This window comes from Excalfactoria chinensis, chromosome 15 (genome assembly GCF_039878825.1).
Source record: "Excalfactoria chinensis isolate bCotChi1 chromosome 15, bCotChi1.hap2, whole genome shotgun sequence".
Lineage (NCBI taxonomy): Eukaryota > Metazoa > Chordata > Aves > Galliformes > Phasianidae > Excalfactoria > Excalfactoria chinensis.
The window spans coordinates 5,230,447-5,248,611 of NC_092839.1; the positions used below are offsets into that span (position 1 = coordinate 5,230,447).

An 18,165-nucleotide genomic window follows, 5' to 3' on the forward strand; every position below is an offset into this window, starting at 1 on the left:
GCTGGCCTTTGGGAGTGACCTGTCCAGCCCAGGGACAGCACAGTCATACTCCACCATCCATCTATGCAGGGAGCAGGAAAATCTCCTCTTGGCCTTCAGCTCTGTATGAGGAGGGTTGGGGTGAGGCTTCAGCCTCCATCCAGCCAAAGCACCCCCAGGAGCCATCAGTTGCAGCCTGCAGCATCAAAGGTATTTCTTGTCAGTCCTTCCCACAGGTGGTTTATTTCCCAGCAGCATTCAGCTACCTGCCCTCTTCCACCAGTATCTCCTTGGCAAGCTGAACACTGTTCTTCACCTGAAACACGGAACACTGCTCCACCTAAAACCCTCTCCAACTGTCCCAATGTGTCAGTGTACGTGCAAGAGGGATCAGGAGCTCTTAGCTCATCTGCAGAATTTAACACTGCAGTGCATTTACTAGAGGTCTCATTGTGCCAGGGGAATTTATCTGCCAATTACTTCTCAAGAAATAGCAACAGGGTCACGCAGTATGTGGGCAGATAAGGGCAGATAAGGGCAGAAAGGGGAAAAGAGAAGTGAGTCTTACTTGAGCCTTTAGTCTGCTGAACAAAAATTTCAGAGCTTGGAAACATGATGGGGAGACAGAAATGAGTTTGCAGAGATGTTTCAGTGCTGGGCTGTGCTGGCAGAGGTCTGGGCTGCCAACACCCCAAGTGGCTGCAGGATGAGGCTGGCTTTCCTTCTACTCTGCACAGAGCACACATCCCCAGCCTGCTTCTTCTCTCTGACCCCACAGTGCTTGCAAGCTGGTAGCGATTTACAGCAGTAAGAGGAAAAGACATCTCTGCAATAGAAAAGACCGTTAGCAGTAAATTGCTCACTTCTCGTTTCTTGTGCTAAGTGCTCTTCTTGCACTGCAGCAAAGGGATTTCCTTACTCTTCATGAAGCAACTCTGAAATTTCTGTGCAGAGCTTCCTTATGAATGATGAGGAACTTCACTCCTGAAGATCCAATATTCAGAAATAGACCAAATAATGCGATATGAAACCTCCATTTCCACATAAACAGTTTCGTAATTATCTGCAAAACCAGTGCTCTCTTTCTTCATCCTCAAGTAATTTTGGGCCACAATACATGATTTAATAATTCACAATATAATAATCACACATGCAAAGCCACCCCACACGGAAACAAAATAGACCCTAAACCCTTCCCTGCATGGAGCGATGTCTGTTTGCCCAGTTATTTTCCATAGACATAGTGGGTTTGTTTTTCAATCGTGTCTGCTTTAAAATATCTCGCAGACCTTTTCCAAAGCAGAGGTAAGGATCTGATTAAACGCTCTGGTTTGCTGTGAAGCAGTGGTGGATGCTGAGGCTGAACTGGCTGTTTGAAGAATGGTGTGCAGTCACTTCAGGGTTACCGGTGGCTGCCTCTTGTTTTACTTGGCAGGAGCCTTAGCATCTGCCTTGTGTGTAATCTCTTACATTTTACTCCCAATCCAGAGAGTTGCTTGTGAGTCTGGGGCAAGTGTCCTTGGGCTGGTTGGCACAGCAATCTTTCCAGCAGCACAGGGTGAGGTTTGTGATAGTGATACCCAGCTTCAGCCACGTGTAATGCATGAGTCTCCATCGGAGAGGCACACTGATCCTTTTGGTGTTGGTGGAAGGAAATAACACACCAGAGGAGTGTGTTCAGCTGGAATGAGAGGAGAAAGTGCCTCATTGTCCCACTAACTCCAACAGAGCCCTGGAGGAGCAGCTCACATCAGGCATCTCCTGCATTTGGGTGGGGGAAGCTTACCCTCTAGGAAACCTGCTCTGGCAGCAGATTTTCCTTGACTGCCCTTCTCTTCCTGCATTTCCTTCCCATGCTCTGGCCTGACTCGACAAGCAGCTGCACTTGCACTTAACACAGAATGGTGTTGCACTGCTATATTTAACTACAGATTCTTTAGAGATGCTGAACATTGACCTGTGCCTAATGCTTCAACACACAAGAATAAATTAGCATTAAGGAAAAGCAAATTAATTTGCCTCTAAGAATCCATTCTGTTAAATGCCCTGGAGAGGTATTAACTTAAGCTTGCCTCAGTGCCCAAGCAATTTCTGTTGGCACTTTCCCAGCGTGGTGCACACAGCCACACAGCTCCCACTGCCTGCATTATGTCAGGGTCCTGGTGTCTGTGTGGCAGCCTTGCTTCTCTTCTCAGGTGCAGGGGGTCCATTCAGGTAATCCTGGTGGGTGCCCTGAGAGCCGTCCTTCGCTCTGCTATAGAGCACCAGGATGCTGCGTGGTGTGGGCACCTCCATGTTCTTCCATCCACACCTGCAGAGCTTCCTGAAGGCAGCTCTGAATCTCTGCGACATCAGGCTGTAGATGATGGGGTTGATGGCACTGTTCAAGTAGATGCACATCCGGCAGAAGAGGAGGAACCATACGTTGAGGTACGGGGGGTCCACGAAGGAGTTCACTACCACCAGCATGCGGTATGGCAGCCATAGAAGGGCAAAGAGGACCACCACGATGGCCAGCATCTTGGTCACCTGGTGAGTGGGGAGATGGAGAAGAGAAAGAGCCAGGTGAAGCTAAAGCCCCAGCAGAGCCTTCCCACCTGGAGGAACTGCAGACAGGTATTTCATAATATCACTCATACCTCTTTCAAAGAGAATCACAAACCAAGGGACTGTCTACTCCTCTTTGAATTCATCTTGTTTGTGATGCAGTCTTGCCTAAGGAAAACCTTTAAATGATAGGTTTTCAATACCATTCAAAGGCCTTCCATCCAAGGCACTGGCACAGGCTGCCCAGGGAGGTGGGGGAATCATTGTCCCTGGAGATGCTCAAGAAACATGGAAATGTGTCATTGAAGGACAAGGCTTACGAGCATGGTGGGGTAGCCTGGGTGATCTTAGTGGCCTTTCCAACCTTAATGATTCCATGGTTCCTCAGGACAAGCAGCCATCAGCCTGGAAATGAGTTGGAAATAATCATGGGAATTTCTGTGGCAGGGAAAAAAAAAAGTGAAAATAGCAATAAATCAATGAGGAAATAAAACTGTGCAAAAGTACGATGTTGAGTTTTGGGGCTGCCAGGGGTAAATCTCACCTGCCTGGGGCATACTTGTTTATTGTGTCCTCCCATGGACGGGGCTCCTGGTACAGCACTGGGAGCAGATGAGACTGCCTGGAGTCCTACATGAATTCCTGACTTTGCTGATATGGGAGTTGCAGCTCATCAGTGTGGGTTAATTTAATTTACAGAACAGCAGGGAAGCACTCCGTCAGCACATCAGGAACAAGAAGGTACTGAGAACTCAGCACTGAGCAGTAATCGCCCTCAGCTTGACTCAAATTGCTGAAGAAAATGTCTTGTTATTTCTTCTTTTTTTTTCCCCCTCTACTGGAACTCCAATGATCTTAATAACTTTGACAGCCCTTTTTGGTAGGTGGCAAACATCCTCCAGCAAATGCTCACAGAATACACATGTCCCCGAGGAGGAAAGTATGAGTAAGCATCAATGCTGCAATCATATTGAGGCAGTGGTGTTTCAAATGTCAAAAAGGGGTTGTGCAATGACTCCGGTTTTCTATAAGGAAATGAGCACTTGGATCACACTCAGTTTTCTGCTTTTCTTGGAGTGTTTTGTTGTTGTTTTTTTTCCCCCACTGAGTTACAAACAGCATTGCCTTCCTGTAATGCTTTGAGTAGAAATTGTACATGGTGGCAACAGAACTTTCCCTAGAAGAAAGGAGCTATTGGAGCTGAGGCCAAAATAGAAGTGTTTTGCTGCATGTGATTTAATGGGGATGTGAGGATGCTTCCCAGAGTGAGATCTCACAGCGATACCACGAATGCTCAGGCTGTTGCTTACACTGCAGCATGCTCACTGCCTTTAGGGAAGATAGGGGTTGGTACAAGGTGTGCCAGAAGCTGGTCTCAGCATTTATGGGTTGGCTGGTCATATTTTTGTCTTTATATCCAAAAACGTGATAAAAACTGAACTCTACAGCCAAATGCAAGCAGCTCATCCAGTTAAGTGATGCTAAGAGCAGTTTTGTTTAGGACATAAGCCCCTACACCAAGCAGTTCAGTGCTCCTCCTGGGAGATGAGGGCAGGCTCTGCACTTTGCCCATCCCATGCAGACAGAGCCTTCTGAGCTCTGAGGCTGAGACAGCTCTGACTTTTTGGCTGCTGTCAGTCTCCTTGTTCAGGATCACGGGAAAAGCATGAAGTGTGAGCTGAGCTCTGTGCAGCAGCGACAAAGCCAGGGGTAGCACATCATAGCGCATCCTCGGGTTGAGTGGTGAGTTGGTTGCAGTCCTTTCTGAGGCTGAACACAATGGAGCACTGAACACAACTGGTCGTTCATTTGCTTCTCAGCCGTTGCGTCTCTCTAAATGCCTGCACGGCTGTTAGGAATCCCTCTAGCGGTCCCGAGCACGGAGGAGGCTGCAGCTCGGTCCGTGCTTTGCTTCTGCAGGGGATGGACAACCCTATCCGCCTCCGCCTCGGACGGCAGGTCCTCCTTCACACCCCCGCGGTTTGGAGCGTTTCCTATTAGAGCCGTTTCCGACACTGTCCTCACTTCGGATGCTCAGGACGGGACCCTTCAGCTCCTGGTGACATTTTCAAGGGCTGTCAGCACTTCCCCGCAGTGTGACAGACAGGTGCCATCACCGGGCACGCCGCCTCTTCCCTCCAACCACGGCCGCGAGTAATTAACGTGCCAAGAAAGCCAGTTAGAGCCGCTCATCAGAAAAGCTCTGCCGCAGCCGGGCAGGGTTTGCTGCTCCTGCTGCAGACCGAATCCCCGCTGTCGGAGCTCTGTCCTGTCCCGCTCTGTCCCTCCGACGCCCTGTGCCTTCCCACACACCGCAGCTTCTCCTGGAAGAGTCACTGTGCGGCCTCAGGAGTTCGGCACTGACCCTGCGGGGCTCCCACCGGACCTCCCACCTCCCTGATTTCAGGGCGTTGTTTTTCCTCGCCGCAGCCAGATGCAGAACCACGACTCCCCACAGCTCCTGCACCTCCACCCGTCGCACTGTGAGCTGCCAATCTCAGGCAGAGCCAAGGAAGATGCTCTGTAGGACACGGCTTTGCATTGCTGCTCAGTCTGCCCCAAGCCATTATCAATGTACCTGTGTTGTTTTACTTGGCTGTGAGGCACGGCACAGATAACTTGCTCCTCCAGTAGGTCATTCCCCCAGCAATGGATTAATTCATGGACTCATAGAATCATTAAGGATGGAAAAGAGCTCCATGGTCATCTAGTCCAACCTCCAGCCCATCACCATGCACACTTACTGGTTCAAGCTGGGCCCTCATATCACCTCTTGCAAATTACTAGACAGGGGTATACATTATGACATCATTAAACGCAATGGCATCTTTACTCCCGTGTGTAGTTGGAATAATACAAGTGTATAGTTGTAATTATAAACAGCCAGAGGGTATCTAAGAAAAGACTCACCAACTCCGAGGCCTTCAGTCAAGATGGATGCTCACCAGTATTGAGGCTCACCACCAGAACTCCACACAAGAACAATCTCCAGAAGGAGATGCTACCTTAGTGGTGGTCAGCCCTTAAATGGGATCTAGGTGAGGAGGAGCCGAACTCCACTCCTTCTGGGAGCACAGCTGAATTACCTTCACCTGTGCTCCTGTTGCTGACTCGTCGCTTCAGATGGTTAATCAGAAGTTCAGGCTGTGACCAACAGTTTCCCTTCCACTCCTGTGACCCCAGCTCTGAGGTGTGAGCCAGCCAGGGGAGGTTTTGTCTGCTGGGATATTGCAGGGGATAATGGAGATCAAGAAAACTGCCAGAGAAAAGAGCATAGGATGCTCCCAGGGGCTGGAATGCCATCATCCAGCCCGTAAGTTCTTAAAGAAATATTCACTCCTGAGATGCTCGCTCACCTTCCGTGACTCTGAATCATTTCTCCTAGGCAGTGGAAGACCCTATGCAGGTCAAGCAACAAGTTGGGGAATTGAGGACTTCAAGGCGGGCTGAAACCTACTGCAAGCTGGCTGGAAATAACATCTTGCTTGCTCAAAGGCAACAGAAGTGCTGATTTCAGAGGCTTCAGCCACCTTCCAAGCTACAGCCCTTGACTTTGATACAGACAATGTCTCAGAGCTTGAAACATGAATGGGACAGCCTTCATGCAAGGTCCCATGCCTAGATACTGACTCATCCCAGGACCTAGCAGGCGATGAGTATTAATTGTCCACCCAAACCCCTGCACTTCAGCCACTCCCAGTGATGCAGGCAGCTCTGCAGAGTTCAGACAAGGCAGAGGGAGCCCATTTTTCCAGCAAAATTTCCCCACAAAAAAAAAAAAAAAAAAAACAAAAACAAAAAACAAAAACACAAGTTATTGGAGCATTCCCCCCACCCAAAGCACTGGTCCCATGGACACAGAACCTGCAGCCCGCCAGGGTCCCATACCTGCTTGCGGGATCTCAGAGTCCCTCTGCTGCCCTGGCAGGATTGCTGGAGGGAGCCACCCCGATGTGCTGAGCCGAGGGCATGCTGTGGTGCAGCAGACAGGGGGCTCATGTATAGAATGCGGGCAATGAGGCCATAGAGGACAGCTGCAAGTCCCAACGGGATGACGTAGAAGACAGCAAAATCCAAGAAATAAATGGGCATGTAAAGGCTTCTGGAGACACGATAGCCGCAGCTGACCTGTTCCCCATCTGAGAACGTGACCTGGGATGTGTCCACTAAGAAGAACCACATGAGGCAATAGAGGGAGGTGAAGATCCACAGTGAGAAGATGATGCGCTTGGCACGGGCCACAGTGCACAGGAGCTGTGCCCTGATGGCATGGCAGATTGCGATGTAGCGCTCCACTGTGAAGGCAGTGATGGACCAGGCGGAGATGTTGATGCCCAGGTACTGCAGGTAGGTGATGCAGAGGCATCCGGCGTAGCCGTACACCCAGGAAGCCACCACGTCAGAGATGTTGGGCAGCCCAGCCACCAGCAGTACCAGCAGGTCGGCCACAGCCAGGCTCACCAGGTAGCAGTTGGTGGGGGTCACCATGTGCTTGGTGCGCAGCACCACCAGCACCACCATGGCATTGCCTGCTATGCCCACCCCGCAGATGAGCAGCACCAGCAGGATGGTGACCACCTGGAGCTCCAGGGGCTGTCGAGGCATCCTGCCCAATGTTTGGTTGCCCAGCATGTTTCCTGGGCTGGCTGAACTGTTCTCCATGGGTGCTGCACGGGTTCTGCAAGCACTGGTGAGCTCCCCTCCTTCCCAACTCTTTCCCCCTCCCCTTTCTTCTCCACCCACCTCTCCTGCAACACCCCCCTCCACTCCCCCTCTCCCCCTCCCTGCTCCCCCTTCTGCCTCCCTCGCTGAACCACTGCTAGGAGGGGCAGGGATAATCCAGAAAACCCCAACCCCTGCAACCTTCTTCCCAGCCCTGGGGACCCCCAGAGTCCCCCCAGACCTCCTCACATGCCTGCTCCCCACCTACACTTGTTGGGTTCTGGTGCACTGCTGAGCCAAGGAGAGGAAAAGGAACAGGAGGAGGTAGAGGAAGGAGCCCAGCTGGAGTCCTGTCTTCCTTCCTCATCTCAGGAGGATGGGACCAGTGTGATGCCTTACCCATTTCCCTTGGGCTGGGGCAGAGCCGTGCTTTCCCTTTGGGTCTTAAACCTCCTCCCATCAGCTGTCCCACAGTCACCCCATCTCAAAGAAACAGTGGAGCCACTCCACTGGGGAAAGTCTTACCCACGCCGTGCTGGGAGTTCTGCTGGCCAGGCCGGACTGTCCATATCTATCCCAGGCTGAGATGTTTCCCCCCAGAACAGGTTAATGCAGCAGCAGCCTTACTCTGCTGTCAGATCTGTTCTCTCTCCTGATGTCTCTGCAGCCTCTCAGAAAATGTATTTTCAGATGGAAAGAGCAACTGTGACTGCAAAGATAGAGTGCTCATCATACCTCACCTATGGAGTGGAGGAAAGGGCAAGGAGAAAATCTCACTTTTCAATTAGATTACATTGCAATTAGGAGCAGAGCCACGCCATTAATCCCAGGCACAGACACCTGTCCCCAAATTGTGAGGGATTTTCAATGCTGAGAGATTCCAGTCTGCGGCTTTAAAGGCATGTTTCCAAGCATGGATCCTACAGTCCCAGTGTGGATAAAAAACCACCTGCCCAGCTCCATGCTCTCCTGCCTAAGTAGCAACCTGTCCCCAAGCTCTGCCTTGCTGTGACAAATAAGACTTCCCCCTTTTCCCTGCGTATACCTCCAGTCAGCTTTACAGGGTGCAGTCACTGTAGTTTTTCACTCCCCTCTGTGATATTTTGTTCAGCTTTGGATCAGTTGTGAAGGGCAAATACCCTCTTCTTCCCTTTCCTTTTCTTCTCTTTGGGCTCACTGCATCCTGCCCCAGGACTTTGTTCTCTGGATCAGCCCTGGGCTGGGGATTCAGTGGCAGGTCCTTGCTGTGCCCATCTCTCCTCAAGATGCACTTTGTTCTATCTTTCCTTGCTTTTTTAGTAGATTCACTATTTCACGGTACTGTTTCATGACACTGTTTATAGTTCATTCCCCTACTGAGCTGGTTTGAGGTGTACAGAAAGGCAGGATGCAGCTCATACAGCAGCTCTTCACCCACAGATACCACTCACTGCTGGATCCAATCTGATGGTGTCCATCACACACCTTCCTGTGATGCTGGGGAGCTGTCAGACAAAAGGCACTGCCACGCTCATCAGCCAACATTGTCCTCAGTCAGGAACACAGCTTGGCTGCTCCAACTGCAGCATCCTGGTTGCTCTGTGCAGTGTTTTCAGCAGAGCTGCCGTATATTATCCTTCTCTGATGTTGCTTCCTGACCCCACTGTGGCTTCCATCTAACTTGACCTTTCTGCAATGTGAATCTCGCGCTTTTCCTTTGGCTGCTGTGGGCTCATTTGGTCCTAAACACAAAGAGACCTTTAAGATTTAGCGTATTTTGTAGACGCTGCTTGGAAAAAAATGATCCTCTCAGCCACCTTTGTGAAAAACACCTCTCCATTCTCTGGAGAATTGTGCTTCACAGTCTGTATAACACCCATAAAACTTCTGCTATTAGAGCTGGGCCACCGAGGCTGTACCAGCACTCGGTGCTGGTGAAAGTAGAGAAGATACAGCACAAAAAAGGTCACAAATGGGAGAGTTTGGGACTGGATTATGGAATTTTAGGCTGCAGAGATCTTCAAGCCCAACCCATAGCCAAAAACCCAAACCACTGTAGCAGTATCACCAAGCACAACACTGACCCCAGCTCTGTGGCATTGTGGTCACATGGCAGCAGTGTTTCCCAAGAGGGAAGTTAGTTTTACTCCCAGCTCCATATGCAGGACTGTGGGGCTTCTGTGAACATAGAAGTGCATCTTGCCACCGATTCCAAGTGGGAGGAGTAATTGAAGATTGGAGCAGCCTATAACTAGAAAACATACACAAATGTGACCCCTGGGCCATCCTGGCTGTGAGCGCTCATCTGGAGTGACTGCCACTGCTTCTTCCCCCTTTCCTTCTGTTCCTGTGGGCTGAAGGCTTGTTATGAAGCACTAATATGGAAATTCACCATTGCAAAATGTGAAGCATTGAGTCAGAGTGAAACGTCACACAGTCTTCAGTTCAAAAGAACCAAAATGAGGAAAACAGTGGGGCGCTGCGTGTCACTTGTGGAATCTCTGCAGCTGTCTCATGTCTTGAGCTCATTTCTGTACCTTCTGGTTCCTCCTTGGTGAATAAAACAAACAAACAAAAAAGATCTCTAAAAGCTCTTCCCAAAAGGATGGTTTTCTGACAGTTCCCAATTCACAGTGTGTATTGGTTGTTAATATACAGATGGTAGCAAATGTACAGAAGGAATAAGTAAAGGAAAACTCACCAGTGGTGGTGCCTTGGCTGAAGAAGCTGGGACAGTCCTCACTGGTGAGCAATCTCCAAGAGATGCTGCCTCAGTGGGAGTCAGCCCTTAAATGAGGTCTCAGAGGGGATGGAGTCGAGCTCCACCTCTTCCGGGAGCACAGCTACATCACTCTCAGCTGTGCTCCCACAGCTGACCCCATACTTGCCTCAGCTGATTAATCAGAGGTTCAGGCTGTGATTACCAATCTCCCATACACAGTGCATCTGACTGCTACTCACAGACAGCAGCTGGGGTCACTGCAGGAGTGACAGATGCTGTGCCTGGTCATTGGTTACTGGTTCTGGCAGCTGAGGACCACTCTGTGCAGTGTAGAAGAGGGAGCAACCCAGCATTGCCATGACAGAGCTCACCGATCACCTACTCTCCAACGTTCCTCCAAGGCCCAGACTCTTCCACTGCTCTCATCACTGAAAACACAGAAACTGGTGTAATGTGTGCAAAACATTCATATGAATCTCTTTATAATCCTTGAAGACCCACCTGCAGAATGGCAATGGCAGCACTCTGCTTCAGGCACAGGTTTATGACAGCTGTGATGCCGGAGGCATAGGCAGAATGGCAGCACCTGACACTGATCATTATCCTTTCAAACTGATGCAATTACCCTTATCAAGGCTTCTTTCATGCTGAACTTCAGTGTTTAGAAGTACAAACTTTCCAGAATCAGTCTTCAGTAGTTAAAATTTAGGGTGAGCTGAAAGAAACTGGAAAAGAAAGAACCACTCTGGACCGAGGTTAGCTTGGTCTAGCAAAGGAGAATTTTCAGGTTGAAAATGGATGTTTCATGGGTTCCTCCTCCCATGATGCTCAAATGCCCTGGGAGTGAGGCACTGCCAGTGTGAAGGATGCAGTGGGTCCCACCTGTGGATGGGACTCAGTCCTTTTAGTCCAGATCTGTGGTCTTCTCTGCTCCAACTCCTCTGAACCCGGGGTACCCATCTCTGAGCAAAGCCATGGGGATGACCCAACTATTCCAGGCTCCTCTTCCCATACCCTATATCTCCCCATATCACCTTCTGCATGTGCTCCAGAACACCACAGAGCATTTGCTGCAGAAACCACACGATGTGGCACAACTGCCCAGGGAGGTGATTGGGGTCACCATCCCCGGAGGTGTTCAAGAACTGTGGGGATGTGGCACTGTGTTCAGTGGATGGGTTGGAATTGGACTTGGTGAACTTAGAGGTCTTTCCAACCTCAATAGCTCTATAACTCTATGGCAAAGCAGTCTAGCTGCTGCAGAGAGAGAAAGGTGCTAGTATTAATCACCTTAATGGCAGGGAATTAAGAAACCTGGGGAGATAAATATACCAGGGTTTTGTTAGATAGGTGCTCAAAAAATAATCCAGATCACTTTGTTTCAAGCTACTCAGAAGCTGATAGAACTTTGTGACTTTGTGTATTTGCAGCTGCCACTTCACTTCTGTAATTTAATCTCTTTGAGGTACATTATGCCAAATAATTATCTTAATGAAGACTCTAATGGGAGAAGAGTGGGAAATAATAGACATGCTTTGAAGAAATGAAGCTGCAAAGCTGCTTTGTTTTGAAGCTGGCACTGGTTCAGCTCCCTCTCCTCGTGATTCTTGTCCTTATCCAGGTTCTGATCTGCCTCTTTCAAAAGGTATGCATCAGTGATGGATTTCTGCATATTAGTTACAATATCACCATTTCTGACTTTGAAGCAACCCAACACATACAACTAGCTATTGCTTTAGCAAAGCCCAGCTTTCCACGTCCTGCCCCGTTCTGCTCCCTGCAGAGCGCTGGCTCCAATGTCAGGTTTCACTCCACCACTTCTATATCCTCCTGGATATTGACCTGAGCTGACCTTTTCTTGGCTGCCCTCCTCCTCTTCTGTAGTCCTACAGCTGCTCTATCTGTTATTCTGGAGAGCCCTGGTGAAGAGATTTCAGCAAGTCCTCACGCACTGATTCCTTCTCCCTCCCATGCCCAGGAACTGCTTCTCGTGGTCACAAGGTGGTGAATTTATTTCAGCAGGTTAAAACAACACTTTAAATGATAAATAATAGATATTCTAAATAATAACTAAATAATAATAAATTAATTAATACTCCTGGAGATTTTCAAGAAAAGCGTAGATGTGGATGTGGCACTGAGTGACGTGTTCTAGAGCGGTCACAGGCATGGGCTGATGGTTGGACTGGATGGTCTTTGTGGTCTTTCCAGCCTTAATGATCCTGTGATTCTGTAACGGATTGTTAATCAACTCTAATATTGTTGGGGTTTTTTGCTTGCTGCCTGTAGCGATCACTACAGGAAGAAAGGAAGTGGTTGGATGAGATGATCTCATAGGTCTTTTCTTTCCAATCTTGACGATGATAAGAATCGATGAAGGGTGCACTTCCTCCATCAGTGACGAGGTGAAGGAGCACTTCCTCCACCCACCTCCCATGCACACTTAGCCTTGCATAACACTGCCAACACCCTCACAGTCATAGGAGCTATCTTGGGTTCCTTTTTCCATCATTCCTGGATGAGTTCTAGATTGAATTAAGAGTAGAAAGTGAATGTAGATTAATGCAAAATGTCACTTTGGGCCTTTTTCTCTCTTTATTTGGCGTATATTGCTCCCAGACTCCAACCACTTCTCTGACTGTGGAGAGTGAATTCTGTGATCTCTTTGCACACCCAGTTATTGCCACATGGTCTTTGTCATTCCCTTCATTTCTCAGCCACACTGTGTCTCCCTGTGCTGCCGGGACAGCTTGCCATAGAGGTAATGTACCCGCTTGTCCTCCTGGCTCTCAAAGAAGGAAGCAGCAATTTTCCTGCACAGGCGGCGCGCGTAGGTTTCCAGGAACACGGTGGCATAGATAATGCAGAAGAGCAGCCCCACAACCAGCAGCACAGAGGGGTTGGGAGGTACTGGGGGGCTGATTCTGCAGCTAGCAGAGCTGAAGGTCAGGGAGTGATGGTAGCTCCTATTAACGTCCCTCACAGCAAATGGGATTTTCAAGAAGTCTATTCCAGCCTGAAATAAAGAGAGTAAGAGGTTAAATGAGGCATGAGCCTGGATTTGTGTGCCCTTATTGCTTCACTGTAAGCAGTAATCTAAGCTAGGATGTGCACAGGCTGGGGCAGGAGGAAGAAGGAAAGGTAGAATAGGGGAGTTAAAAAGCAGAATGAGAATCATAGAATCACAGAAACATTAAGATTGAAAAAGACCTCTAAGATCATCTAGTTCAGTCATCCACCTACCACCAAAACTTCCCACTAAACCACAGCTTTCAGTGCCATATCCTCATGGTTCTTGAGCACCCCAGGCATGGTGACCCCACCACTTCCCTTGGCAGCCTGTGCCAAAACATCACCATTCTTTCTGAGAATAAATTCTTCCTTATTTCCAACCTGAATCTCCCCTGGCACAACTTAAAGTCACCACCTCTTGTTCTATTGCAGTTACTGGGGAGCAGAGGCTGAACCCCACCTTACACAGCCTCCTTCAGGGAGTTGCAGAAAGCCAACCCATCTGTGTGCCCCAAGCAGCACTCACCTGGTATTTGATGCTGAGCGTGACGGGCACTGCAGAGAGCTGAGCCATCCTCCTCACCGCCACGTCTGCTACACCAAAGACGAGGTGCTCCAGGGCCACCAGCACCAGCACCAGCAGCAGGGCCACCGAGAGGCGCAGCGCCTGTACCAGGCTCAGCGTCAGCTCCTCGCGGGACAGCCTGAGGCCCGTGGGGTGGATGAGGTGTTGGGCTGAGCCCACCAGCAAATGGGAGGCTCCTCCATCCTCAGCCAAACGCTGCAGCTTCTTGGTGATGTAAACGTTGTCGAAGCGGAGGTTGGTGAGATAATTCTTCAAGTACCAGACAGACTCAAAGCAGAGGTAGAGCACGGAGAAGGCAGCGACCAGTTTGTTGCCTGCTCGCACGGAATCTTTGACCAGCACCTCAACAGCCAAAAAATCCTTCCTGGCTTTCTCACCAGCGAGGTGCACCTGGTTAATCAAGGAATTGTTCTTCACCATTGAAAACTGAACGCGTCCATCCATGGGCCTCAAAATAGCGTAATTTTGGATTTCATCCCCCAGCCTCCAGGAAGCGTTCTCCAGCAGATCAGTGGAGTTCAAAATGCTCTCAGAGGAATTCTTGGAGATGCACAGGATGACCTGCAGTAAGGTCTTGATGTTGCTGATGATGTTGGGGGTGATGTTAACCACCACTATCATGATGCAGGCTGACAAGAGAAGCTTGCGGCCCTGCTTGGTGCCCAGCGTTGGCATGGTGATGCTGAAGGCGCAGCGCACAGGATGCACCAAGAACAGGGAGAGGAGGAGGAGCAGGCTGAAGGTAACAGCCATTGCAGTGGAGATGTGCTGGGGGTACTCCAGGGATGCAAGGAGCCAGTTGTAGAAGAGGCCTCCGAGCAACACGGTGATGCAGGAGCACTGCAGAAATAGGACCCACAGCTCCCGGTTGCCTGCTGGGACTGGTTTGGAGTATATGGACCATTGCTCTGTCATGATCCTGTGCACTCTTGAGAAGAGGCAGTCTTCACAACAGGGGTTGTCACGCACTCTGTGCAAAGAACAAGCACTGAGGTTTTAGTAAGGGAAATACAGAAATGCACTGATTTGGGGAATTTGTAACGTCCCTCTCTGGTCTCCCTCTTTGTCTCTTTGATACCCAAGTTTCTGGCACTCGTCTTCCATGCAACCATGCAGGCCAGGGAAGTTCAAAGCAGTTGGTGAAATCATTGTCTACAACTCCCTGGAAAGAGGCTGTGGCCAGGTAAGTGTTGGCCTTTGCTCCCCGGTAACAGCAATAGGCTCGTGGGCATGGCAGGGTGGGCTGGGGCTGGTCTTGGGAATCTGAGGTCTTTTCCAGCCTCAGTGATTCCATGATTCTATGAAAGATCAAATGCCAGTTTTAAGCAACTCTTCCTCCTCTAATATCAGTAGAGGAAAGCATTATATTCCTCTACCAAAATCATAATGTCGTTCAGAGTAGGCTGAACTCTTTAGCTGTGTTTATGAGTAGGTTTGGTGGCTTCTTAGAAGAGAGAGAAGGGAAGAAAGGACTCCCAGCTCCTCTGGAAATAGTTAGCTCAGTAATTAAGGTACTTAATGGATCAGAGGAGCAGGAGGAGGAGCTTCTGCCTCCCTGCTTCTTAATAGGAGACCAAGAAACTCAGCAAATCTGTGGGTGACAAATACAGAACTGAGAACTGTTTCACACAGATGCTTCAGTGCCGGAGGAAATCTCCAAGGTTAAGAATTTGGCTACTGCGGGCAGGATGAAATGTCCCAGGGAGCTATTTAAATGCCTAATGGAAACAAATGTTTGGGAAGAAGTACTATTTCTCATGCTTCTGATCTGGAATGACTCTCCAGAGAGCAGAAAACCTGATGGGGAGAAGGATTCTCCCACTGCAGTTTTCAGTCCCCTCCCCAGGATGAGACCAGCCAGGAGAGCCCATCCCCAGCCTGGCAGCAGCAGCAGCAATAACCCCAGAGTAGGAATTGTTCCTAGCTAATACATTTGCCAGTTGCCAGTGGTTTGCCAGTGGAAAGGCAGTTCAAAGCTATTGGGACAATAGGACTGAAACAGGTGTTACATACCTGGATGATGCGATGTGTCCCAGTCCTGTCTGTAGGTTCCCCATGTTCCAGTGCCCTGCTACTCCCGTTGAGGATGCTGCAGCCAGATGCTGGGAAATCCACCAGGCAGCCAGGAGTCAAAAAATGGGCTTCATAAGGCAATTTGGGTCAACAGATGCTGTAGATTCCTGTTTTAAGTGGACAAACCTGGTATGTGGAGCCCAGAAGCAACCCCGTTGTCAGACTCCCTTGAGTCTTGCTGAAGGTGCAGAGGCTTGGTGCAATGACACGCTGCTGAGAGAAATGAGTCAGTACCATACGGAATGAGTCAGTACTATATGGAAAGACTGGGGGGAAGAAGGATCACATGGGAGATGGGGTGTCACTGTCCTGCATTGGGAAATCAGCTGTCTCATCCCAGCAGCAGGGAGAACACTTAGAGAGAAGGGGGCTTTCCTCTGGCAGGCATCAGTCATGGCCCAAGAATATGCTCATCTACAGCTCCTACATGAGGCTGCTGGCCCCAGTAAAAACCTCGTCAGGTTTCCTAACTGCAAACCTTTCTGAGTTAGGTAGGATGAAGCAGCCAGATGCCACCGGGGTACAGAAGTGAGAGTTGTTAGACAGTCTCCCTTTAAGCACTGTGAACCCAGCACATGAGTTCATGGTTTCAACAGGGAGATGCAGCCTGCCAGAAATGACCAACAGTGACCAGGGCATTCATTGGAGCCTTCCAGGCCCAGCATTGCCTTTGGGGCCATGGCCATGCACAGCTGGATCTGGGCATCTTGTCCTAGCAAAGGCAGACCTGCACCTTTCCTAATTCCCTATGGCCAACAAATCCACTGTAAAGAATCCTGCAGCAAGCTGGGATTCCCAAAGCTCCAGACCCCAAACCTCAGGGAAGGACCAGCTATGATGGCTGCTCCAAGACATGTTTCCAGATAAGAGGGGGGAAGATGTATCTCCCTCCTCCAGTCAGAAACACCAAGATACTGTATAGAAGAACTGTGCACAAATCCTGCCTTCCTCCACTCACAGAGCACAGTGAAGGTCACGTAGCCTTCCCTGTCTCCACCAAACCTGCACTGGGGCCTCCCCAAGTGATGCTGCTGCCTCCAGCCCTCCTGCCGGTGGGAATATGGGGCTCCCAGCCAGTTCCCATGCTCCCTACAGCAAGAGAGGGCGAAGGGCTGGGGCTCAGCTGGGACTCAGCTCCTTCCCCAGGGATGTGGCCGGTCCTCACAGTAGTGCAGCCATTGAAGGATGAGCAATGCTGAGTGTGAGCCTGTCTCTGTCTGCTCCCTCATCCCTTCCTGCATGGCGCAGCCAAAGTATTCACAGCGCCCAGGGACCTGTGCAGAGAGCTGAGTGAGGTACTCTGAGTGGTCCAGCCTTCAAGGGAAGCATAGAATGGTTTGATCTAGAAGGGACCCTCAAAGGCCATCTGGTCAAACTCCCCTGCAATGCACAGGGACACCCACAGCTCCATCAGGAGCTCAGAGCCTTATCCAACCTGACCTTGGGTGTCTCCATGGCATCCCCCTCCTCTCTGGATAAGCTGCACCAGTGCCTCACTGCTCTTATTGTGAAGAGCTTTTTCTTATATTGAATCTAAATCTCACCTCTTGTGGTTTGAAACCACCTTCCCTTGTCCTATCAAGAGGCAGGCACCAGGAAAAGTGCTTTAGTTTGGAGCATCAACAGCAATTGCTTGCACTGGCTGTGACTTAGGTGTTGATCTCACTTTGCAGTTTGTAAAAGGGTGTGCTAAAAGGCAAAATTCATAGTGGCTGCCCCAAGACTCATCTTTCTCACTGTAATCCAGAGTTAGCTGATTATAGCACTTGGGACTCCTTCCATGGTGAGCAGGTAGCTTTCTGGGGCAGGAGGAGCAGAGCAATGAGTTCTCTGAGTTTGCTGTGGAGGGGAGCTAAAGTCTGCGGGGAAGCTGAATTTGAGCGGTGGTTCTGGGCAGCACTAAGTACAGCCAAACCTGGCTGGAAAGCTTCCCAAGGCTCCTCAGCATTCCCTATATGCTGGGCTATATGGGTGGGGGTTAAAAGGATACAAACCCTGTGCTCATAGTTTGTGAGTGAGCCATTTTCTCTGCCTGATATTTCCCAGGACACGGTGAACAGGTTTGCTTTGTATCAACACAAAACAAAACCAACCGAACAAACAAATAAAATAAAGATGTATGCAAGCGAGGGAGGATGCGCGTTTACCCACAGGCTGGGTGCAGAACAAGGCAGGATCCAGCATCTCTGCGAAGCAACTGTGACATCTGGCGGTCAGACTGCTCCGGTGCTCCTGTCTGCGCGCATCTGAGCTCATCAACGTTGGATGTCGGCGGATGGGTGAAAACAGAGGAAGTGGAGGAGAAACGGGATCTTTTCAGTCCTGAAATTCGTGCATCACGTTGGAATTTCTTCTCTGAAAGAGTGGTGATGCATTGGCACGGGCTGGACAGGGAGTGGGGGAGTCACCATCCCTGGGGGTGTTAAGGAAAGGGGAGGTGAGCGCTGAGGGACACAGTGGGCACTGTCTGTGGCTGGTGGGTGACTGGGCTGAATGATCTTAGAGGTGTTTTCCAGCCTTACTGATGCAGCGGTTCTATGATGGCAGCTGGCTCTGCACGGCCCCATCACCGCTGCGGGGCCACGAGGAGGACCTCTGTGTGAAC

The 18,165-nt window shown here is 49.9% G+C and overlaps 2 protein-coding genes across 2 annotated transcripts; both read right to left on the bottom strand.

The window, feature by feature from the left end:
- Nucleotides 1-1,854: 1,854 nt before the first annotated feature.
- LOC140259272 (thyrotropin-releasing hormone receptor-like) lies at nucleotides 1,855-7,188 on the bottom strand. Its single transcript, XM_072350416.1, has 2 exons — nucleotides 6,415-7,188; nucleotides 1,855-2,508 (listed from the first exon to the last, which is right to left on the bottom strand). Exons 1-2 carry the CDS (start codon nucleotides 7,186-7,188, stop codon nucleotides 2,131-2,133), a joined length of 1,152 nt encoding a protein of 383 aa, XP_072206517.1. The 3' UTR covers nucleotides 1,855-2,130.
- Nucleotides 7,189-11,884: 4,696 nt separating this feature from the next.
- On the bottom strand, nucleotides 11,885-15,789 carry OCSTAMP (osteoclast stimulatory transmembrane protein). The gene is made up of 3 exons (XM_072350413.1): nucleotides 15,501-15,789; nucleotides 13,428-14,457; nucleotides 11,885-12,905 (listed from the first exon to the last, which is right to left on the bottom strand). Exons 1-3 carry the CDS (start codon nucleotides 15,542-15,544, stop codon nucleotides 12,603-12,605), a joined length of 1,377 nt encoding a protein of 458 aa, XP_072206514.1. The 5' UTR covers nucleotides 15,545-15,789; the 3' UTR covers nucleotides 11,885-12,602.
- Nucleotides 15,790-18,165: the final 2,376 nt, after the last annotated feature.

What these genes read in the sequence shown, in the direction of transcription:
- LOC140259272 (XM_072350416.1), bottom strand. Translation starts at nt 7,188, where the DNA reads ATGGAGAACAGTTCAGCCAGCCCAGGAAACATGCTGGGCAACCAAACA. An exon ending in CTCTGAGATCCCGCAAGCAG is followed by an intron (nt 2,509 to 6,414) that starts GTATGGGACCCT and finishes CCCACTCACCAG; the next exon opens with GTGACCAAGATGCTGGCCAT.
- OCSTAMP (XM_072350413.1), bottom strand. Translation starts at nt 15,544, where the DNA reads ATGGGGAACCTACAGACAGGACTGGGACACATCGCATCATCCAG. An exon ending in GGACACATCGCATCATCCAG is followed by an intron (nt 14,458 to 15,500) that starts GTATGTAACACC and finishes TTCTTTGCACAG; the next exon opens with AGTGCGTGACAACCCCTGTT. An exon ending in CGCTCAGCATCAAATACCAG is followed by an intron (nt 12,906 to 13,427) that starts GTGAGTGCTGCT and finishes TCTTTATTTCAG; the next exon opens with GCTGGAATAGACTTCTTGAA.